Consider the following 25,578-nt stretch of genomic DNA (forward strand, 5'->3'; position numbering starts at 1 on the left):
CCAGCAGAGGGAGCCACAAGCTGTGGATTTCTGATAGCTCCAAACAGGGTACTCAGTACCACTCACAAACAGTGTTTGATGTTGTCCTGCACTAGATATTGATAGTAAAAGCAGATCAACCTAATTCATAGACACAAACCCAAATTCTCAGCCAAAATGGGGAGATAAAAAATCAAGCCCCAGTGGGAAAAAAAAATAAGTGAATTATCTGGAAGAAGACCTAAATGGAATGGAGAGAAGAAATTTATTAGATGTAGAGTTCAGAATAATGATGGCAAGGAAACTCAACAGCATGAGAAATTATATAATAACTATGAAAAAAGACCAGTCAGGAATAAAAATTGATATAGAACTAATAAAGAACAAATTGGAAGGAATATACAGCAGATTAAGGGAAGCCAAGGATAAGTCAGTGAACTAGAAGACAAAATAGAAAAAAATCAGAGAAGCAAACAAACAAACAAAAACATCTAAAAAACAAGAGCAAAGCTTAAGGGAGCTGTGGCACAACATGAAATATAACAATATTTGCATCATGAAAGTGCCAGCAAGAGAAGAAAGTGAGCAAAGAATAGAGAACATGTTTGAAGAAATAATGGCAGAAATGTCCCCACATGGTAAAGGGAAAAGTCACACAAGTTCAGGAGGCACAGAACGTACTATGCAAGAACACAAACAGTCCTGCGCCCAGACACATCATAATTAAAATGCAAAAAGCTAAAGACAAAGAGAGACTCTTAAAAGCAGCAAGAGAAAAGCAATTTGTTACTACAAAGAAGCTCCCATAAGGGTGTCAGCTAATTTCTCATCAGAAACTCTACAGGCCAGAAGAGAATGGCATGGAGTACTCAAGGTAATGAAAGCAAGGATCTGAAACCAAGATTACTATATCAAGCAAGGCTATCATACACAATAGATGGTCAAATAAAGAGCTTCCCAGACTATTAAAAAAGGCTAAAGGAGTTCATCACCACTAAACTAGCAGTGCAAGAAATGCTAAAAGGAATTCTATATTGAGAGAGAGAGACATAGGCATAAAGAATGAAAATGGCTATAAGTAAGTACTGTGTTTTCCCGAAAATAAAACATCCTCCAAAAATAAGACTTACTTACAGGTTTCTTTCTGAGTGAAATATAAGGCATCCCCCTGAAAATAAGGGCCCCCACCCCCTCCCTAGGCTCTGTGTCAGAATGCTATTGCTAAACATGAGAGATTTGGTCCACTGATTATGAAAGAAATAGAGTCACAAGAAATTCACCAGGAAACTCAGGAATTGGATTGTTATGATGATGTTCCAGAAGATGATGACATGATTGTCATTGAATAAATGAGTAAATTCTTGATACTGTAGGATTCACAGTTTGTCTGGTTTGTGTACTATATATGGTAATAAATTTCCTTTATTTTCATTTAACAATAAATGTGTATCATATTCTTTTTCATGGAAAAATAAGACACCCCCTGAAAATAAGACCTAGCACATCTTTGGGAGCAAAAATTAATATAAGACACTGTCTTATTTTCGGGGAAACTGGGTACCTATCAATAACCTTAAATGTAAATGGATTAAATGCAATCAAAAGATACAGGGTAGCTAAATGTATATAAAACTATGACCCAATTATATGCTATATACAAGAGACCCATCTCAGAACAAAAGACTCATACAGGATGAGAGAGAAGAGATAGGAAAAAAAATCATGGTAATGGAAACAAAATAAAAGGTGGGGTAGCAATATTCATATATGATAAAATAGACTTCAAAATGAAGGCCATCACAAGAGACAAGAAAAGTCATTACATAATACTAAAGTGATCAATCCAACAAGAAGATATAACCCTGGTAAATATATAGGCACCTAATATAGGAGCACCCAAGTATATTTTTAAAAATCTAGAGAATTTAAAAAAAGAGATCAACAGCAATACAGTCATAGTAAGGGACTATAATAGCCTGCTGACTTCACTGGATAGATCTTCCTGACAAAAAAACTAACAAGGAAATAGAGTCTAAATTATATACTAGATTAGATGGATTAAATTGACATTTATAGAACATTACACCCCAAGCTGCAGAATATACATTCTACTCAAATGCATATGGGTCATTCTCAAAGATAGACCACATGTTAGGACACAAAAGAAGTCTCTACAAGTTCAAGAAGATTGAAATCATATTAAGCATCTTCTTAGACAATAATGGAATGAATTAGAAATCAACTACAGAAGAAAAAAAAACACTCAAAAACATTCAAATACATGGAGGCCAAATAGCATGTTATTAAACAATTAATCAGTTACCAATGAGATCAAGAAAGAAAGAAAAAAATCTTGGAAACAAATGAAAATGAACACACAACAACCAAAAATCTATGGGATACAGCAAAAGCAGTCCTGAGAAGGAACTTCATAGCACTACAGACCTACCTCAAAAAATAAGAAAAATTAATAATAAACTATTTAATTCTGCAGCTTAAAGAATTAGAAAGAGAACAAGAAAAACCTAAAATAATTAGATCATGAAACCACATAAATCCTAGCAGAAACCATAGGCAACAAAACCTTAGACATCTCTCATAGCAATATGTTTGTGGGTACATCTCCTCAGACAAAGGAAACTAAGGAGAAAATAAATGAGATTACATCAAAATACGGTAAAAAGCTTTTGCACAGAAAAAAAAATCAACAAAATGATGAGAGCCCACTGTATGGGATATCATATTTGACAATGATGCATCTGATAAAGGGATAATATTCAAAATATAAAGGGAACTCAAACAACTTAACAAAAGGAAGACAATCCAATTAAAAAATGGTCAAGGGACCTGAATAGATACTTTTCCAAAGTGGAGATTTTAAAAAGGCCAAGCAAGCCGAAACCGGTTTGGCTCAATGGATAGAGCGTCGGCTTGGGGACTGAAAGGTCCCGGGTTCGATTCCGGTCAAGGGCATGTACTTGGTTGCAGATATATCCCCAGTAGGGGGTGTGCAAGAGGCAGCTGATCAATGACTCTCTCATCGATGTTTCTAACTATCTCTCTCCCTTCCTCTCTGTACAAAATCAATAAAATATATTTTTAAAAAAGGCCAAGCAATATATGAAAAAATGCTTAAAGTCATTAATCATTGGAGAGATGCAAATTAAAACAACAATGAGGTATTATCTCATACCTGTCAGAATGGCTATCATCAACAAATCAATAAACAAGTGTTGGCAAGGATGTGGAGAAAAAGGAACCCTAGTGCACTGCTGACTGGTGCAGCCATGGTGGAAAACAGTATGGAATTTCCTTTAAAAAAAAAAAAATGGAACTGCCATTTGACCCAGTGACCCCACTTCTAGAATATATCGTAAGAAAACCTGAAACACTAATTATAAAGAATGTATGCACCCCTATATTCATAGCAGCACAATTTACAATAGGTAAGATCTGGAAACAGCCTAAGTTCCCATCAATAGATGAGTGGATAAAAAGCTGTGGGACATTTATACCATGGGATATAATGCAGCGGTTAAAAAAAAAGATCTCTTACCCTTTGAGACAGCATGGAGGGACCTGGAGAGCATCATGCTAAGTGAAATAAGCCAGTCAAAGAAAGACAAGCATCACATGGTCTCACTCATATGTGGAATCTGATGAACAAAATAGAACAAGAGACATAGACACATGGAACAGACTGTGGAATCTCAGAGGGAAGGCGGGGAGGGTGGGTGGATGGAAAGAGATCAACCCAAGATCTTGTATGCATATGCATAACTTATGGACACAGATAATTGAGTGGTGAAGGCCTGGGTGGGGGATGAAGGCTGACTAGAAGAAGTCAATGGCGGGAAAGAGGAATATGTAATACTTTCAACCATAAAGATTTTTTTTTAATTGTATGGCCTGATAATGATGTTATAAGTATCCAAAAGGCCCTTGGCAGAAAAAAAGGCCCTTCCTCCTGCTCCAGGCTTGTCCTGACATATGAGTTGAAGAGGTAACTACCTACTGTTAACGTGACGAACTGCTCTCTTCCAGGGCTGGACTGGTGTGAGGACAACGGAGGGTGTGAGCAGATCTGCACCAGCCGGGTGGAGGGGGCGCTGTGCAGCTGTGTGACGGGCACCCTGCAGGCGGACGGCAAGAGCTGCCGAGGTAGACACCCCGAGTCTGGGCTTCTGCTGGGGCACAGGAACGTCCTCTCACCGAGAGGAGCAAGTCATGACTGAGGCCACGCAGCCAGCAGCAGGCCCATACATAGTCAGGCATTAAAAGGAAAGATCTGGAAAAAATCTGAAGAAACTTTAGAGCCATTTTGATTTTGATTTTTTTAAACCTTTGGGTCCCTGCTCTTTTACTAAAAGATGATGATTTTTTAAATCATTTAAAAAGTAATAGTTTAAAAAAACAACAACAACAGTATTAGCTTTAAATCTGGCTGCACAGCCCCTGGCTGTGTTGGGAGTGGAGTGTTTGATTCAATAAATACCACTTCCTACAGTGGCCTTCTCTGGAGTTCCCCCAGCACCACTGAGGTCAGCAGGCACTCTGCAGGGTGGGCTAATTCTGCTTCTTCCTGGACACGGGGACAAAGTGGGTTCTTGGCAATGTCCTCTCCTCTAGCTGGGACTGCAGAGATCTCTGATCCTTCCCCACAGGAGTTTATAGCACTCATAATGTGCCTTTCTCTTCACAGCCTCTAATTCCTCCACTGAGCACCAAGTCTGGACACTGCTTCTTGTCATGACCCAGATTTCATTATGGCATTTTGTGTATAAATCAGTCACGACCTCATAATTAACTCAAGGTTGCTACACGAAGTACTGTAATTTACTTTTTCCAGTCCCTGTAGATAAAAGGTGTGTGCCCTTAAAACCTATTTGAAAGTGTCCAGAATCTCAACAGGACGCCACCTGCCTCAAATGATCAGCGATCTGGAGATGAGCGAAATTCCAAACTCCGCTTTCAAAGTACACAACAAGGCTTCCAAAGCCAGTTGTGGAAAGCATATATCTTGGTTAAAATTTTCAAACGGTTGTCACTAGAAACTGATTCACACAAATGACCGGTAAAGGACAACATTCTGGTTAGAAACATCTGACTGGAATCTGATCAGAGACTGTCCAGCCCGTGCTGTTTCCGGATCCCAGGTTTTACGAAGGGGGAACGATGTGGAGAAGCAATGGCTGAGGACCGACTCCCTCCGAGGACTCTTTCTAACTTTGCAAGTGTCTGCTCTCTGACCTGCATGTTCTCCCTCTCTGTCTGATGAGCTCCTTCCCGCCCTCGTGTCCTTCCACCTCGCCGGCAGCGTGGTCCGTGGGGATGTTGTTTGCAGACCTTGGGAGCCGCACCCCATTCCGTCCCCTCAGACCCAATTCCTTCTCTTTTTATGAATCAACCAAATAATTTTTAATGTGTTTTATGCTTAAATAAACTTTGTGTTCAGTATTCTCGTTACTTGGTGGCTGAAATCATTCTTACCGATGTTGAGCCCTGCAGAGCCGTGGCCAGGCCTGCACTGCCTGCACCGCGGCCTGTGTGCCGCCCGCGGGCTCACGCAGCACTGAGCTGTCAGGAGGCCACGCAGGAGAGCGGCCGGCAGCACCCCCTGTGTGAGCAGCACCAGGGGAAAGCCCACTCCAGGTTTTTGAAGTTGTTTTGGATTGAAGCTAACGGCAATTTTTATTTTTCCCGGAAGTCTGGAAGAAGCTGAGCAGGAATCCTGGCGTCTTTAAGTGTGGATGTGGATTCCAGTGCTGGCTCTCGCACACAGAGGTGCCGGGGCCCGCCCTGGTGAGAGCAGTGGGTGCGGACTGCGTCTGCACTGCTGCCTTGTATTTTCTGGAGGAATGGGGTGGAGGGTCCTCAAAAGATAAAAGTAGAGTTACCCTATGACCCAGCAGCCCATCTTCTGCGTGTTGACCAGAAACACTGGAAACCATTTATTTGCAAAGGTTGATTCCCGCCTGTGTTCACTGCAGCGTGATTCCTGTGGTGACAACATGGAGACAGGCCAGGCACCCTTGGACAGAGGCTGGGTAAAGAAGGGACAGTGCATCCAACTCTGGATGCTCTCGGCCATGAGAGAGATGAAATACTGCATTGTGACAACATGGATCAGAACATCATGCTAAGTGAAACATGCCAGTCAGAAAAAGCTAAGAACCATATGATTTCACTCCTATGTGGGATATAAAACTGAAACTGATAGACACCGACAGACAACAGGATGGTGGTGCCAGGCGGCTGAGGGTGGGGAGATAGAGAACAGTAAAAGGGGCAAAAGCATGATGACAGGAGATGCTGAGACTGGGTGGCGAGCACACCATGCTATATACAGAGCACGTGTGACAGACTGTATGCTTGAAGCCTAAATGGCCCTATTAGCCAATGTCACCCCATCAGTCTAATTGCACAAACAGAGAAGGCTGCAGTGAACATCCGAGTGCAGATACCTGTTTTGAGTTAGTGTTTTCGTTTCCTTTGGGAAAATACCTGGAAGTGGCCTATGGCTCTCACTTTGAATTTTCTGATGATCCGACATACTGGGTTTCACAGTGGCTGCACCATTGGCATTCCCGCCAGCAGTGCACAAGTGCTCCTTTTTTTCCACATTCTGACAAGCACTAGTTCTTTCCTGATGCTTAATTGACATTTACAAAACATTTCACCCCAAAGTTGCAGAATATACATTCTCCTCAAGTGCACATGGGTCATTCTCAAAGATAGACCACATGTTAGGACACAAAACAAGTCTCTGCAAATTCAAGAAGATTGAAATCATATCAAACATCTTCTCAGATAACAATGACATGGAATTAGAAATCAACTACAGTAAAACTCAAAAATATTCATACACCTGGAGGCTAAATAGCAAGTTATTAATAGGTGAGTGAGTTACCAATGAGATCAAGAAAGAAAGAAAAAAACTTCCTGGAAACAAATGAAAATGAACACACAAAACAACCCAAAATCTCTGGGACACAGCAAAAGCAGTCCTCAGAGGGAAGTTCACAGTACTACAGGCCTACCTCAAAAAAAGAAAAAAAGGAAAAACAGTAATAAACTAACCCAACAATTAAATAATTAGATACTACAAGAAAATCCCAGCAGAAGTAGAAGGAAGGAAATAGTAGAGATAGTAGTGGAAACAAGTGACATAGAGACGAAAAAAATAAAAATACAAAAGATCAATGAAGTCAAGAACTGGTTCTTTGAGAAGATGAACAAGATTGATGAATCTTTAGCCAGACTCATCAAGAAACAAAGAAAGAGACTCAAATAAGTAAAGGCAGAAACGCTAGAGGTGAAGTAACAATGGACACCACAGACATCCAAAGGACTGTAAGGAAATGCTATGAGCAACTCTATGCCCAAAGAAAGGCAGCCTGGGTGAAACAGACAACTTCCTGGAAACATACAATCTTCCAAAACTTAATAGGTCTATTCAGGTTTAGACCAATAACAACTGATGAAATTGAAGCAAAAACAAAAACAAAAAACAAAAACAAACAAACAAAAACAAACAAGAGCCCCAATCCAGATGGCTTCACAGGGGAGTTTTACCAAACATTCAAAGAGCTAACACCTGTCCTCCTCACACTTCCCAAAGATCCCAGAGCTTTTATTATGTTCTGATGCTGCCACACACAAGGCTTTGGGGTTCATCTTGGCAAGGGAGACAGTGTGGGAACCACACCCCACAAGAGACACATATCACTTCTGTCCCCATTTCATTGGCCACAGCAGGTCACATGCTGTCACTGACTTTTAGAGAAAGGAGACTTGCAGCCTGCCCCAGCCTGGGAGCAGGAGGACTGGACACCCAGATGCCAGCGCCACACTGCCTCTGCGCACGCACACAAACCCTCTGCATTCAGGAGGAATGCAGCTGCAGAGCTAAAAGCAAGGAGGCCCCCAGCTGCCTGCCTGCAAGGCAGAGCCAGGAGATGACTCTCAGCCCAAAACAAGTTGGTCGGTGTGTCATGAAACCTAACTTCGCCTTCTCTAAAATGAGAACCTTACGCTTCTTTTAAAACATTATTGTATCAATATTTTAAAATGGCACTATACAAATGTAAGCCACATGGCAGTGCGTATTTACAGAACCCCAGAGCACTGTTGTTTTCTGCCCCTCAAAATGCTGGCCTCAGGGAGGGAGGGAAAGCATGTGCTCAGAAGTTATAAAGGGTGTTGCTGTGTTGCCGAAACCGGTTTGGCTCAGAGGTAGAGAGTCGGTCTGCGGACTGAAGGGTCCCGGTTTCGATTCTGGTCAAGGGCATGTACATTGGCTGCGGGCACATCCCCAGTATGTGCAGGAGGCGGCTGGTCGATGTTTCTCTCTCATCGACGTTTCTGGCTCTCTATCTCTCCCTTCCTCTCTGTAAAAAATCAATAAAATATATATTTTTTAAAAAGGGGGGGGGGGTGTTGCTGTGGAATCTCCTTAACTTGGTATTTGTCTGATGGCAAAAGAAGCGACACCTTGGGACCTGGTATTTCTGATGATTGGGAATTCTATAACTCTTAAATTATTTTTAGAAGTAGGAATGTGCTCTCCTCAAAATCCTAAAGGAGAGCTGGAGAGCACCAACTGTTGCACATTGCCTAACATTCTAGCTGTGTGACACTGAAGTAGAAAAAAAAATTTTTTTCAATTAAAGGAATTATCAAAAGATGATAATCATGCAGGCTTGGGCTGATAACAACTCTTTCTCGCTAATTCAGAATTACTTAGGCATCGGCCCCATCCCGAACCCTCCAGCCTCTCTCCTAGAATCCTAGTTCCACACCTGATTTCATTGCAATTTGGTCCTGGTCCGAACAGGATGGCAAGTTTAGGCCTATGCACTGCTAGCTGCAGTACCACCAGTGAAGAGGAGGGTCTAACAGCACCCTCTAGTGTCCTCCTTTATTTTTGCCTGGAATCCAAACGTGTATATTGAACTACACTAATCAAAATGTGATTTCTCTCAGGCTGGTGTGGTTGGGCGTCCGCCCCACGCACTGGAAGGCTGTTGATTTGATATTCAGGGCACATACCCAGGTTACAGGCTCAATCCTGTATGTTTCTCTCTCCCTTTCTCTCTCTCTCTAAAAATAAATTTTTAAATCTTTTTAAAAATATTATTTCTCCCCCTTCTTGAAAGCTTAGATGCAGAACATTAATTACCAGAATATAGCTTTAGAGAACACACAAATGCCAAGGACGTTTTCTGGACAACAGGGTGGGGTTTTTACATGCACAATAAGTATCTTTCCAGGAAAATATCAGCTCTTGGCATCCCATGCAAATTCTGTCTTTAACACCTATTTTTCTAAAGTGTTGGGGGGGGGGGGGAATAAAGAATCTCTTTGAAATGTTAAAAAATAATCTGATTTTAAAAACCCAGGAAATACTTAGTTTCCATATGCATTAAATCTCCCAGCAGTAACTCTAATAGAAGGCTCTGTTTATGATGATTTAATTATTTTGCTGAGATGAGCTCTCATATAGGACAACATCGGGGCAATACGGGGACATACCTCTGTGTCTGTAGACACAAAGTCAAGCACAAAAGGGGCGTGGCTCCACGAAGAACTGTTTGCGAAGGAAACAACGTGCCGCTCTGTGCTTCTGTCCACATGGGCCTCTGTGTGAGCCGCTGCTTCGTTTGCTGACAGAGGCATTGAGCTGAAAGAACCAGTGCAGAAGGGGTTGAGCCTTTGCTCAGAGTCATTTCAGAGCCCCCATAGGTTTCTAAGTTTCCTCTGCTGAGCATGTGCCACCCATGCCCTCCGTGTCAGCAGTCTTCAGTGGCCTGTGGGTCCATCCAGCTCATCTGAACCACTTGGAAATCGTGTAAAAAGGAGCACCAAGAGTTAACCCTAAAGACTAGAGTTTAAGCCACAGTTATTATTCACCTGTCTGTGACAGGGGCTTCCATCTATTATTTCTTTTCGTCCCCCTTAATAATCCTATAAAGCAGTCATTTCCTTCTTTTGTATTAATAGATGAAGAAACAATGGTCTAAAAAGGTTAAGTAACTTGTCCAGAATCCGCTGATGTCACAGAGCGTTTGACAGAGTGGAAAGAATCACTGCAGAAGATCGTGCACATGAGCAGCCAATGACAGTATCCTCCATGTTGCCCAGTCTTGTGCATGAGGACACAGGTTGGTCAAGCCTCTATTGTCACCGGAGTATTAGCATATGGACTATCAAATTCTAAAACAATTTTTATTTTTATGCTAAAATTAATTCCACGGCATTCCACTGGAAGTGAAGCAATTTTGCTCAGAGCATCATAATTCAGAACACAGATTTTGGAGTTAAACAGATCTGGATTTGAATCCAGTTTCATCACTTACTAGCCAGATACACTTCATTCATTTACTCACCAATACTTGATTGGTTCCTTGTACCAGGTCCAAAGCAGTAAATAAAAACAGATAGAGTCCCTGCCCACAGGCAGGTGGGCAGAGCAGTAGTAAGCAGGTAAACCAAGGTGTCATTCCCAGTGGAGAAAAGTCTTATGAAGGAAACATATAAGGCATCAGGGGAAGAAGGAAGCACACATTTAAAGCAAGGTCACTTGGGCCTTCTGAGATGGCACCATCTCAGCTGGCATTGAGGGGAAAGAGGCACAAGCTTCAGGAGAGGCATTTCAGGCAATGGCCAAAGCAAGGACAAAACTCTGAGACTTGAGAGTGGTGTGTGGCAGGGATGAGAAAGAGCACCTGTGGGTGGAATTTTCTAGGCTGGCAGGAGCTAGAACTAGAGAGGTAGGCAGGGGCCTTGTGGCCATGAGAAGTCATCTGAGTTTTATTTCAATGGTAAGAGTAAGCCACTCTAAGATTGTCTGTAGGAGAGTGGCATTACCCAATTTATTTTTTAAGATACTTTATATTTTAGAGCAGTTTTATGTTCAAAGCAAAATCGATAAAAAGTTAGAGTTTCCACATACCCGTTGTCCACACACAAGCACAACCTCCCCCACTGTTGACACCCACACTAGGGAGTACATTTGTTACAACCAATGAACCTACATTGACATCGTCACCCTGAGTCCAACATTGATAGTAGAGTCCATGCTGGATGCTGTTCATTCTATGGGTTTTGACAAGTGTATGAAGATTTGTATCTCTTATAGTATCACCCAGAATACTTTTACTGCCCTAAAAACCCTCTGTACCCTGCCTATTTATCATTTTAATTTTCATTTAAAAATATTTTCAAACACTATGGTATATTGAGAATGGATTTGTAGAGAGAAAGAGTGGAAGCAGGAAGAACAAGTGATGATTGTATTAGAGTTGGCCAGAGTCCTGGGACAGAAAACATGGGAAAAAATTAATGGCTTTGAGCTGTATTTTGGACTGAGTGATAAAGGAAAGATATGAATTTTAAAAGATTCTGATTTGTACAACTGGGAGTATAATGATATAATTTACTGAGAGGGAAAAGTTTAGTGAGAAATAGTTTCAGGGGGAAAAAACAGGTGTTCAGTTTTGACATGTAGAGCATGATGTGTCTGTAAGTGATCCAAAAAGGTGTCACATAGGCAGTAAGATACATGGCAGGAGCTCATCAGACTAGTCTGGTGTGGTGATAAGCCACTTACAGGATCATATCAATTTAGGAGGCATTTTAAACTTAAGAGAGAATTTAGGGAGAGAAAATAGAAGGGACCTCAATCTTAAGAGGCTTAAAAATCTAAAAGATCAAAATTTAGAGGTTAGACCGAGGAACCAAGATAGCGGCATCGGTAAACACCTGAATTTGCTGTCTCTCACAACCACATTAAAACTAAACTAAAAGAAAAAACGTGTTTCATCCAGAACCACGGGAAAGCTGGCTGAGAGGAATTTATACAACTAGAAGGAAAGAGAAAAGAAAATCTAGAATGTTAGGAGGTGCAGAGGTTCAGAAGAGCGAAGATACCAAGGCTGGCAATTGGGTATGCTGTTGTCTTTTTCAATCAGGAGGGAGACAAAAACTCCCAACTGCTCTGAACTCCAGTTCTGGGCAAGACTCTGGGGACCCAGACTCATATGGGAAGAAACTGGCCTGTCTGGCATCAGGCCAGAACAGAGGGCTGCTTTCTCTCAGAGGTGATCTCAGTGTTCATTGTTCCTACATGGGGTTGTGGGACACAGAGACACAGGGACCTATGAGGTAGAGCAGACTGGCAGACATTGCAGTGCATGCAATCATTGCCCAGTGATTCCCTGAAACCATGCCCCACCCAATTTACAACCCCACCCAATTTGTGCACAGAGGTGTTTGCATATGAATGGCCTGACCTTTTGCAACCTAACCTTAAAAACTGCAGCTGGATCAAAGAACCTCAGAGTTTACAAAAGACAGCCTAAGGCTCAGCAGTAGCCTGCATTGCTTCACAGCTGGGCCTCACCTGGACACCTCCAAACCCCAAACTATTAGGTCTAGTAATAATTAATGTCGTTTTCTAATACTTTTTCAAATCGAATTTATTTAAACAATACAACAAAATTTAATCAACAATATAGTTGCCGTTGTTTTCTACTACTTGTGCCCAATGCTCAGGAAGCATTTTAATCTCTCTGTTGTAAAATTCTTGTGATTTTGATGCAAAAAATTCGGTCAATGCATTTTTGAGGCATTCTTCATTATTAAATTTTTTTCCAAGAAGAAAGTTTTGCAAAGAACGAAACAAATGGTAATCGGAAGGGGCAATATCAGGAGAATATGCAGGTTGAGGGAGAACTTCCCATTCCAACTGGCGCAGTTTTTCAGCAGTGATTCTTGCAGTATGCGGTCGTGCATTATCGTGGTGAAGAATTACGCCCTTCCGATTAATCAGCGCGGGTTCTTTTTCTCTTAAAGCTTGGGCTAACCTTTCCAATTGGGCACTATACACTGCACTTGTAATGGTTTGGTTAGATGGTAAAAGTTCATAATGAAGAATTCCTTTAAAATTCCACCAAACACACATCATCACTTTTTTCGCATGCAAGTCAGGTTTTGGCGTGGGCTGCGAAGCCTCATTTTTGTCCAACCATTGAGGCCGCCTTTTCAAATTAACATACAGCACCCATTCTTCATCTCCAGTAACAATTTGCTCTAAAAACGGCAAACAGTTTTGACGAGAGAGGAGCGAACTGCAAATTGTGACTCTTTGATTACGGTTGTTGTCGGTCAACTCATGAGGAACCCATTTTCCAAACTTTTGGACTTTGCCAAGTGCACGCAATTGATTGGAAATTGTTTTTTGTGAACAATTTAAAGTTGTCGCAAGCTCTTGTTGGGTAATTTGAGGATTTTGCACCAAAAGAGCTTGAAGAGCTTCTTGATCAAAATTGGACACACGGCCTCGACCACTCTTGTCATCTAACGAAAAATTTCCCTCGTGAAATTTCTCAAACCAACGCTGGCATTTTCTGGCGCTAACTGCATCTTGACCAAGAGCACTACAGATGTTTTTTGCAGCCTCACTTGCTTTTCTTCCTAATTGGAACTCGTAAAGCATGCAGTGCCGAATATGCTCTTCATCCGCCATCTTCTTAGCCCTAGTTTTGCAACAAAAACCAAACCAAACACAAACTTTTTCAAGTAAAACTTGTTAATTGCACTTCACACGTTCTGTAGATACCACGTGTTTGAAGGTTATGTCAATACAAGTCAACGCCAAGCAAGATTTTAAACAAATGTTTAAAAACGACATTAATTATTACTAGACCTAAGAGGAGGAAACTACAGATCTATCTGTAGCTCCTGTTGGGTGGCCTCAGGCAGTGGTTGACTTTGTACCTCCTTGGAGATCCAAGAGCCAGTGTACCCAATGTTCAGAGTGAGACCATCCAGATTGCAACTCTTCAAATCCATAAAAGACACACTCAGAGGGCGGACTCTGTGAACACCAAAGCCCCACTGAAGCAAGTCCTGCCCCATAAGGGTGTCTCCAGCACAACAGTTCTCCCATTGTAGACATAGCTGGACCTCACAGCCAATTGGCCTGGAGGGCAATTCCTCCCAATGATACCAACAGCAATCAAGGCTTAACTACTACAAGACTGTGCAAACAGCCCACAAAAGGGTGCACCAAGAGAGTCTACCTCAGGTGACTGGGGAGGCTGAGCCACTGGGCCCTGTAGCACTCTATCAACACAGGAAAGCAACCAAAATGTGGAGTTGAAGAAACAGGCCACAAATGAAAGAAATGGAGGAAAGCAAACTACTGAAGATAGAGTTCAAAACCACAGTTATAAGGTTTCTCAAGAATCTCATAGAAACCTCCAAGAAATTTAGTGAGATCCTCAAGGATATGAAAAAAGGACCAATTAGAAATTAAGCATACACTGACTGAAATGAAAAATAATGTACAGAGACCCAACAGCTGACTAGAGAATCCCAAGAATCAAGTCAAATATTTGAAATACAAAGGAGCAAAACACACCCAACTGGAAAAGAAAAAAGAAAAAAAAAATCCAAAAATCTGAAGTTAGTGTAAAGAGCCTCTGGGACAACTTCAAGCATACCAACATCAGAATTATGGGGGTGCCATAAGGAAAGAGAGAGAGAGGAAGATACTGAAAACCTATTTGAAGAAATAATGACCAAAAACTTCCCCCACCTGGTGAAAGAAATAGACTTACAAGTCCAGGAAGCTCTCAGAACCCCAAACAAAAGGAATTCAAAGAGGACCATACCAACACACATCATAATTAAAATGCCAACAACAAAAGACAAAGAGAGAATCTTAAAAGCAGCAAGAGAAAAACAGTTACCTACAAGGGAGCACCCATACGATTGTCAGCTGATTTCTCAACAGAAACTATGCAAGCCAGAAGGGAGTGGCAAGAAATATTCAAAGTGAAGGATAGCAAGAACCTACAACCAAGATTACTCTACCCAGCAAAGCTAACATTCAGAATTGAAGGTCAGATAAAGAGCTTCACAGAGAAGAAAAAGCTAAACCAGTAGTATACAAAATGCTGAAAGGTACTCTAGAAGAAGAAGAAGAAGAAGAAGAAGAAGAAGAAGAAGAAGAAGAAGAAGAAGAAGAAGAAGAAGAAGAAGAAGAAGAAGGTAAAGATAAAAATTATGAACAATAAATACATATCTATCAAGTGAATCTAAAAATCAAGTGAATAAAAAAATCTGATGAAGAGAATAAACTGGTGAATATAATAGAATCAGGGGCATAGAAAGAAAGTGGACTGACAATTCTCGGGGACGGGGGTGTGAGGGGTGCAGGGAAAGACTGGACAAAAATCAAACACCTATGGATGAGGACTTTGGGGGGGGGAGGAGGGAGGGTAAAGACAGAGAGTAAGGTGGGAACCAGGTGGAGGGGACTATGAAGAGAAAAAAAGAGGAACAACTGCAATAATCTGAACAATAAAGACTTACTAAAAAAATTAAAAATACTAAAAAAATACTAAAATAAATAAAAAAAGGGAAGATCAATGAAACTAAGGGTTGGCTCTTTGAAACAATAAACAAAATCAACAAACCTTTAACCAAACTGATCAAGAAAGAGAAAGACCAAATAAATAAAATTATAAAGGAAAATTACAACTGAAACCACAGAAATACAGAGAATCATAAAAAATATTAAAAATAATTATATCACAACAAATTCAACAATTTATAAGAAATGGATAAATTTCTAGAAATATAAACTCTCCAAGATGAAACCAAGAAGAGATACAAATTCAACAATGCATTAAAAAGATTACACACTGTGATTAAGTGGAATTTATCCCAAGGATGCAAGGATAGTTCAATATCTGTAAATCAATTTACATAATACACCACATCAGCAAAACCCAACAGTAAAATTTATATAATCATCACAATAAATGCAAAAAAAAAAGCATTTGACAAAATTCAACATCCATTTATGATTTAAAAAAATTATGGATATAGAAATATCCTATATTCAATATAATGAAGCCTATATAGGACAAATCCTTATTTAATATCATGAATAATGGTGAAAAAGTAAAACCTTTTATTCTAAGATCAGAAACAAAGGAAGGATGCCCACTTTCACCACTTCTACTTAATATAATATTGGAAATTTTGACCACAGAAATTAGACAAGGAAAATAAATAAAAAGTCATCCAAATCAGAAAGGAAGAAGTAAAAATCTATTAGCAAATGACATAATTCTATGTACAGAAAGCCATAAAGACTACACAAACACACAAAAGCAACTATTAGAAAGCAGTAAAGTTTCAAGATACAGAATCAATATGCAGAAATTCATGTGTTTCTATATACCAAAAATAAATTATCATAAGGAGATATTAAGAACACATTCCATTTACAATTGCATCAAAAATCATAAGAGATTGAACCAAAGAAGTGAAAGACTTGTATTCTAAAAAATATGAGACATTGAATAAAGAAATGAAAGAGAATATGAATAAATGGGAGAATATACCTTGCTCATGGATTAGGATAATTACTATTGGTAAAATGGCCTTACTACTTAAAGCAATATATAGATTCAATGCAATCTCAATTAAAATACCAGTGGCATTCTTTTGAGAATTGAAACAAATCCTTACATTTATTTGAATCCAAAAATACCCTGAATAGACAAAGAATCTTGAGAATAAAACAAAGTGGAATATTCCACTCCTGATATCAAAGAATAGTACAAAGATATAATAATCAAAATAGTATGGCCCTGGAAGGGTAATTCAGTTGATTAGAGCATTGTCCTGATACCCCTAAGTTTCTGGTTCGATTCCTCATCAGGGTACATACAAGAATCAACCAATGAACACATAAATGAGTCAAACAAAAAAATCAACTTCCCTCTCTTTCTCTTCCTCTCCCTCTCCCTCCCTCCCCATCTCTCTCCCATCCTCTCTCTCTAAAAATCAGTAAATAAAAACTTTAAAAAAAAACAACACTGTATGGTATTGGCATAAAAACAGAAATATGGATCAAGGGAATAGAATCAAGAGCCCAGAAGTAAATTATTACTTTTATGATCAATTTTGAAAAATTGACCATTTGCTACCATGTGGATGGACCTATAGGGTATTATGCTAAGTGAAATAAGTCAGACAAAAATAAATCCCATATGATTTCCCTTATATGTGGAATCTAAAAAACAAAATAAATGAATAAACCAAAAGCAATAGATTCATAAATACAGAGAATAGACTGATGGTTACCAAATGGGATGGGACTGGTGGGATGCGTGAAAATGGTGTAGGGGTTAAGAAGTAAATTGGCAGTTACAAAAGACATAAGGATGCAAAGTACAGCACAAGGAATACAGTTTATAATATTGCAATAACTATGTATTGTGCCAGATGGGTACTTGATATTTGGGGGAATCACTTTATAAAGTGTATACTGTCTAACCACATGTTGTACACCTGAAACTAATCCTATCCTATCTAATAAAAGAGAAACATCCAAATTGAACGTACCTTTGCTACGTCCACAAGCCTTGCCCACCAACCGATCAGGGCAAGTATGCAAATTAACCCAACCAAGATGGAGGTTAATTTGCATATCCAGGCCAGAGTGAAGACTGAAGACAGCATAGAAAGAAGCCAAGAGCTCCAGAAGGGAGCGAAGCTGCGGAGAAGCAAGCAATGGGGCAGCAGAGAAGAGAGGGAAGCAGACGGGCCAGGGGAGAAGGGAAGCAGGTGGGGTAGGGAGAAGGGAGGAAAGCAGGTGGGGTGAGGGAGAAGGGAGGAAAGCAGGTGGGGTGAGGGAGAAGGGAGGAAAGCAGGTGGGGTGAGGGAGAAGAGAAGGAAGCAGGCAGGACAGCAACTTTAGCAGAAAGCCCTATTGCAGAAATCTTCCTGCAATGGGCCTCTAGTATCTAATAAAAGAGTATATGCAAATTAACCATCACTCTGCTACACACAAGCCATGCTCACCAGCCAATCAGGAGCAAGTATGCAAATTAACCCTAACCAAGATTGCTGTGGCCATGGAGCAAGCAGGAGGGAGCCTTGAGTTTCCCCAGCAATGGAGGAAAACAAGCTTTCCACACACCCTGGTGGGCCCAAGCCTTCACTCAAAGCTACAAAGTTTCAGCCAGGACCAATTTGGCTCAGTGGATAGAGCGTCAGCCTGTGGACTGAAAGGTCCTGGGTTCAATTCCGGGCAAGGACATGTACCTTGGTTGTGGGCACATCCCTGGTAGGGGGTGTGCAAGAGTCAGTTGGTCGATGATCCTCTCTCATCGATGTTTCTAACTCTCTATCCCTCTCTCTTCCTCTCTGTAAAAAATCAATAAAAATATATATTTTTTAAAAAGATACAAAGTTTCAATTATAGAAGATAAATAAATCCCAACAGAAATGGCTGCCACCAAGGAACAAGCAAAAAGCTTGACTCTGCTCCAGACTACAAAGTTTCAATTATAGAAGATAAATAAATCCCAGATACCAGGGCCTCCACTTGGGTCACTGGGGGATTGTGGCCAGCCTGCAAACCACCACAGGCCCCTCACCAAGGCTGCCCCATGCCCCAAGGGAACCCCCACCCTGATCCGGGAAACCCTTCAGGACAAACCAGCTGGCCCCACCCATGCACCAGGCCTCTATCCTATCTAATAAAAGAGTAATATGCAGATGGATCATGACTCCAACACACAAGATGGATGCCCCCATGTAGTCAAAGATCCTTTCCCCATGACGGCCACCACAAGATGGCCAGCAGGGAAGGACAGTTGGGAGGGACAGGGCCTGCAGGGAAGGGCAGTTGGGGGGGACCCAGGCCTGCATGAGAAAGCAGTTGGGGGGAACCAGGCCTGCAGCGGAGGGCAGTTAGGGGCAAACAGGCTGGCAGGGTAGCAGTTAGGCATCAATCAGGCTAGCAGGGGAGTGGTAAAGGAGTGATCAGGCTGGCAGGCAGAAGCGGTTAGGGGCAATCAGGAAGGCAGGCAGGCGAGCAGTTAGGAGCCAGCAGTCCTGGATTGTGAGAGGAATGTCTGACTGCCTGACATTCCTCAAGGGGTCCCTGATTAGAGAGGGTGCAGGCTCTGCTGAGCGACACACCCCCATGCATGAATTTCATGCACCAGGCCTTTGGTTTAAAATAATATTAAATGTAAACTGTAATTAAAAAAATAAAACATTGTTAAAGGGAAGCAAGCCCAGCTGACATGGCTCAGTGCTTGAGCATTAATGACTGAACCGGGATGTCATGGCCAGATTCCCACTCAGGGCACATGCCCGGATTGCAGGCTCTATCCCTAGGGTGAGGCATGCAGGAGGCCGCCCATCCATGATTCTCTCTCATCATGAATGTTTCTATCACTCCCTCCTTCTTCTTTCTTCTCTGAAATCAATAAACAAAGTTGCTTTAAAGGGAGGCAAGAATATAACAATGGGGTAAAGACAGTCTCTTCAGTAAGTATTGGGAAAACTGGACAGATTCATGCAAAAAAAAATTGGACCACTTTCTTACAAAAGTGAAGTCAAAGTGAATTATTGACTTAAAGGTAAGACCATAAAACTGCTATAAGAAATCATAGGCTATATAATCTTTGACACTGCTGTTAGTAATATTTTGCAAAAATAAATAAATAAATAAGACTATATCAAACTAAAAAGTTTTTGCCAAGTGAAGAAAATCAATAAAAACATAGACTACTTATTAAATGGGAGAACATCGATAAGGGATTATATACAACATGTATAAGGAACTTATACAACTTAACAACAAAACACAACTTAGCACTCCAATTTAAAATGGGCATGACCTAGCTGGTTTTGCTCAGAGGATCGAATATCAGCCTGTGGACTAAAGGGTCCTGAGTTTGATTCCTGTCAAGGGCACATGCCCAGGTTGCGGGCTCAATTCCCATTAGGGAGCATGCAGGAGGCAGCCGATCAATGAGTCTTTCTCATTATTGATGTCTCTCTCTCTCTCTCTCTCTCTCTCTCTCTCTCTCTCTCTCTCTCTCTCTCTCTCTCTCTTTCTCTTTCTCTCTCCCTTCCTCTATGAAATCAATAAAATGTTTTTTAATGGTCAGAGGACCTATAGATGCCAATAGACATATGAAAAGACATTCAATATCACTAATTATCAGGAAAGTGCAAATTAAGACCACAACCTCTCAAAGACTCCTCCTCCCAGTAGGCCTGGCCCTGATCCATCCAGATTGGGGCCAGGCCGGCTGGACCCCACTCATGCACGAATTCATGCAGTGGGCCTCTAGTTCAATAAATAAATTAAAATTTGCCCCTTGCAACAACATGGATGGACCTGGAGGGTATAGCACTAAATGAAATAAATCAGACAAAGACAAATTCTGTTATTTCACTTACATGAGGAATCTTAAAAAAAAAAAAAAAAAAAAAATAAACAAAACACTGAAACAGACCCATAGGCACAGAGAAAAAGATGATGGTTGCCAAAGGGGAAGGTTGTGGAGGTTGAGAATAAAAAATAAAGTAAAACATAATGGCTAATTGTAAAAAAAAAAAAAAAAAAAAAAAAAAAAAAAAACAAACAAAAAAAAAAACCACCACATATTCACCAGTTGTATAAAAGCAATAGGTATTCACTTTTATATTTTAGCTCAACTTTTCTTCCAAGGGTTTAACAGCCAACTATGTGCCATATAGTGGGTTTATTCTAAATGCGTGGTCCTATTAGAAAACAATAGCTCTAGCTGGTTTGGATAAACGGATAGAGCATCTACTTACAGACTGAAGAGTACCAGGTTCGATTCTGGTTAAGGGCACATGCCAGGGCTGCAAACTGATCCCCAGTAGAAGACATGCAGGAGGCAGCATATCAATGATTCTTTCTCATAACTGATGTTTCTGTCTCCCTCTCCCTTCCTCTCTAAAATTAATAAAAATATATTTTTTAAAATATATTGTATTGATTTTTTACAGAGAGGAAGGGAGAGGTAGATAGAGAGCTAGAAACGTCGATGAGAGAGAAACATCAACCAGCTGGCTCCTGCACACCCCCTACTGGAGATGTGCCCGCAACCAATGTACATGCCCTTGCCCAGAATCGAACCTGGGACCTTTCAGTCCGCAGACCGACGCTCTACCGCTGAGCCAAACCGGTTTCGACAATAAAAAATATATTTTTTAAAAATGAACAAGACTTCCAGTTCCACCAGTCATGTATGTAATTGTCTGTTTCTTCACATTACTCTCCAATTTACTATCACTTTTTTTAAAAAAAATCTTTGTCAGCTGAAGCCAGTTTGGCTCAGCGGTAAAGCGTCGGTCTGCGGACTGAAAGGTCCCAGGTTCGATTCTGGGCAAGGGCATGTACATTGGTTGCGGGCACATCCCCGGTAGGTGGTGTGCAAGAGGCAGCTGGTCGATGTTTCTCTCTCATTGATGTTTCTATCTCTCTATCTCTCTCCCTTCCTCTCTGTAAAAAATCAATAAAATATATATTTTTAAAAATCTTTGTCATTTTGATGAGTGGAACACAATACTTTTTCTAATTTATTTAACTAATAATAAGATTGAACATCTTTTTTCCTTTCTTCTGTTGGCCATATGTATGTTTTATTCTGTCTTTAAATATTTTCCTAATTGGGAGCTTCTCTTTTACTATTGATTTACAAGTTATTGAGACTGTATTTTAAATCCTATATACTAAAGAGGTAATGTGTAAATTGACCATCACTCGAACACACAAGATGACCACCCCCATGTGGTCAAAGATGGCCACCACAAGATGGCCAGCAGGGAAGAGCAGTTGTGGGTGATCAGACCAGCAGGGGAGGGCAGTTGGGGGTGAATGGGCATGCAGGGGAGGACATTTGAGGATGACCGAGCCTGCAGGGGAAGACAGTTGGAGGGCACCAGGCCTGCAGGGAGGGCAGTTGGGGACAATTGGGCCCAACAGTTTAAATATGCAGTTAGGCGTCAATCAGGCTGGCAGGGAAGTGGTTAGGAGATGATCAGGCTGGCAGGCAGAGGCGTTTGGGAGTAATCAGGCACACAGGCAGACGGTTGGGAGCCAGCAGTCCTGAATTGTGAAAGAAATGTCCCGGATTGAAGAGGGTGCAGGCTGGGCTGAGGGTGAGCGGGCAGGGTGGGGCGAGGATGAGCACCCGACTCCGCCCCGCAGGACGGAGTTATCCCTAGCCCTCAACCAACCAATCAGGGTTAGCCGAGGCAGTGACATCACCACCGACTGGAGTAAAACCCCTGGACTGGGTGAAATTCGCTCTCTCTTCCACCACGCTGCCGGCATGAGTGGGACGGAGCCCATGCTAGCATGCAAAAGGCTCTTTTGTTTATTGCATCAGACTCAGCTCCCTGGTGGTCCTTGGGGATCACAAAGTCTGGGCATAACATATGGGGGCTCATCCGGGATCCCCAGTCAGGACCATGAGGGACCCCGATCCGAAGAGCCTGACTAGCCGCGGTAGGTGTGTGTGCGCTCTGGAGGGACGTAAAACCCCTCATGGAATTGGTGCCCTAATACGCCTGGTGGATGCACCATGAAGGCCACGGCCAGGAGGTTTCAGAAGACGTTCTGACCTCCCGGGAGGGCCCTAGAGGGACCCTCGTGAGGAGAGGGATAGAAGCCTCTCCCAGGACGAGGTGAGCGGCATGAAGCCGTTGCCTCACCTGCGGAACCTTTCCCAGGTCTGAGTTTGGTATCTGCGGGCTACATGGCGCCCCAGGATTGAGCCGGCAGAGTGTTGCCGGCGTGGTGGTGTGGGGCCCCCTGGCAGCGTTGGGTCGGAGGGGGGGCTCCCACGTGGCTCAGTCTGCACGGTGGAGCAAGGCTGGGCAGTGTTGGCCTTGCTCGAGGAGCAGGCACTTGGGTTAATTTGCTGGCTGCCTGGAGAAAGGGAGGCGGAGCTGGGAAGCCACTGGGGCGACCTGTGCTTTCTCCTCAGGGTCCCCTGAGTAGGGTGGCTGGGGCGGCAGCAGTAGCCTCGCTCCGGGGGCCTGGACCCTGGGGGCCTGGGCCAGTGTGGAGACATAGAGTACGGGAGAAGAGCTCAAGGGCAAATTTCTGTCCTCAGTAAAGAGAAAAGGCCAGTTCAAAACGAGTGCGCATAGTTTTGGGCTGTGTTTAAAACGCTTTTCTGTGTACAGAATGAGCTTTAAAAATGGTGGAGATTAACTGGGAGATAAATTAAAACTGGTTTCCCAAGTCATTGTAAGCAGCTTTTTAAATTCCCCACCGTGAGGCAGAAACTAGATGGTAATGGTAACAAGTTTACGTGAATGGCCATGAATGGCTGGGAGTATTCAGCTAAAGAATGTGTTCATTTGCATTTGAATGCTACTCCAGTGATCTGCAGGGAGTGGCAGGTGGTTCCGTGGTGAAGCAGCCCAGATGACCTTGCTTACAATGGTTAGTCTTCCTTGTCATTGGTATCAGCTAAGCAGAGTCATATAGCTGCTTAAGTATGAATTGTGATTGACCTATGAACAAAATTCATTCTTTTTTCTGACATTGTCTTAAATCCTAGTAAACTGCCTCTGGTGCGGAGAGGTCTAGGGGAGGCCGGAGAGCGCAAGACTATTAGCTCTCCTGCAAAGAGATTATTCAGTGCTTTGTTTGAACTTCAGAAAAAAAATTTTGAGATCTGAAAAAATGTGTGACCAGATCTGTTGCTGAAACTTTGCCCTAAGTAAGCAGGATGTATTAGAAATGTAATGTTATTAATCTAAAAAATGCCAAATATATTTGACTTGCCGGCTTTAAAAGTTCAAAATATAAATTGAATTAGGAAAAGTTAATTGCAGTAACTAAATGCCTAGAATATGGCAGGCTAAACTGTATTATATGTGTTAAGAATAAGCAATATTGATCAAAGATCTCAAGGATTGATTTATTCTCATTTGTCAGATGAAAAAGTATGTAATGCTTACACTTAAAAAATTATTTTAAGTCAGTGGTGCAGTATTTTTTGAAGTCAGTTTTTCTGAAGTAATGTTTAATGTAACATGAAACTTTTATATTTGATCTGTTTTGTTTTGCTTTGCATTGTAAGTTTGAATTTGGGCTTGTACCTGCATCTTGTATTTTTTTTTAAACTGTGGGAATCATTTTTGGTTTCAGTCATGGGTGTCTACTTTATAGATTTAAATAGACTTCATCACAAAGGCTTATAATTTATTTAGAATTGTGTTAAAACAATTATTTGTATGATTTAACCCCATGACTGCTTGGACAATTTTCACCGATGTTCTGCGGGGTGGGAGGGAGGGGGAGAGAAGAGGGGGCTTAGAAATGCAGATAAATCTGTATCTGTAAGAAAAATGTGGCATTTTAAATTTCAAGCGGCTGGAGGCCTGGGACCAGGTACTGGACCTGCTCCCTCCTCCCTTGCCTTTTCTTTAAAATTTGAGGCATGGTTATGTATTTTTGGAAGATAAGATTTTTATAAAAGTTATAAAGAGTATGTCCCGACAGGTTAGCTAGGAGAGGCAAGCCTGTTAGTTTCCTGATGGGCATTGGGGCAGTCTATTTAGTCTTGAGAGAGCCAATAGGACCCGTACATCAGCCCAGGAAGCCACCGGACAAACTGCCTGTTTTCCTTGGACATCAAGAAGGCTCTCATCTCAGCAGCTGCCCTAACCTCGCCGGATGTCGCGAAGCCCATTCACCTCTATGTGAGTGAGGTAAGAGGCATTGCCAAAGGGGTTCTCACTCAGACTCGAGGTCCCTGGTGGTCCTTGGGGATCACGAAGTCTGGGCGTAACAAGGGACACACAACCCTGCTCCTGTGCATGAATTTCATGCAGTGGGCCTCTAGTAGATATATAAATGTACATTGCTACTTTTTAATTTGTATGTAGATTTTTTAAAATCTATGCAATTTTTAAAAAAATGTATTTTGTTGATTTTATACAGAGATGAAGGGAGAGAGTTAGAAACATAGATGAGAGAGAGTCATCGATCAGCTTACTGGGGATATGCCCACAACCAAGGTACATGCCCTTGACCGGAATCGAACCTGGGACCCTTCAGTCCCCAAGCCGATGCTCTATCCATTGAGCCAAACTGGTCCCAGCAAAATCTATGCAATTTTTAATTTTACAAATATTTCTTTGATGTCATATTTAGATATCTCATATTACTACATAAAATATCTACTACTGTATCTTAAGATTTCATTCATGTCTTTGTAAAATTATTTTACTTCCTCTCTGGCCCGTATCTATTTATATTGCCTTATAACTCTCTATATAACGCTCCAAAACATCTAATGTTCCCAAGTTCCATTATTGGCCTCACCAGCTCTAGCAAAATGTAGCTGTGTGGGGACAGGTGGAGGCGGGCAAAGGAGGGGGAGGGAAATGGGTGATGAAAGAAACTTGCTTGAGGCAATAGGTGCCCGAGGCAGTGTGCAGACATAGTTATGGACTTGTACACTTGAGACCCGTATGGTTTTATGGACCAATGTCACCCCAATAAATTCAATTTTAAAAATGTAGCTCTCTTTTCACCTTTCCTTTTCCATTGCTAATGATCTTATTTAAGCCTCCACAGAGCCACACCTCTTCCACATTGTCTTCTACATACAATTCTTTTTCCAAATAATTATGCCTCACTGGCTCATGGCCTCAGCCCCCAGGTGCAAGCACATCCCTAGTCATTCCAAGGGCCCTGGGCACGCTCTGTCTGCCCTTTGT

General features: G+C 41.7%; 1 protein-coding gene across 1 annotated transcript in view; it reads left to right on the forward strand.

Moving 5' to 3' along the window:
* Positions 1-5,445, forward strand: part of TECTA (tectorin alpha) — a 28,015-nt gene extending 22,570 nt beyond the window's left edge. Inside the window, exons 11-12 of the mRNA XM_045572355.1 lie at positions 4,024-4,140; positions 4,682-5,445. Of these exons, the coding sequence (XP_045428311.1) occupies positions 4,024-4,140; positions 4,682-4,782 (218 nt within the window). The 3' untranslated portion in view covers positions 4,783-5,445. The remainder of the gene's footprint in view (positions 1-4,023; positions 4,141-4,681) is intronic.
* Positions 5,446-25,578: the final 20,133 nt, after the last annotated feature.

The sequence above is a fragment of the Pipistrellus kuhlii genome, unplaced genomic scaffold (genome assembly GCF_014108245.1).
Source record: "Pipistrellus kuhlii isolate mPipKuh1 unplaced genomic scaffold, mPipKuh1.p scaffold_m20_p_45, whole genome shotgun sequence".
Lineage (NCBI taxonomy): Eukaryota > Metazoa > Chordata > Mammalia > Chiroptera > Vespertilionidae > Pipistrellus > Pipistrellus kuhlii.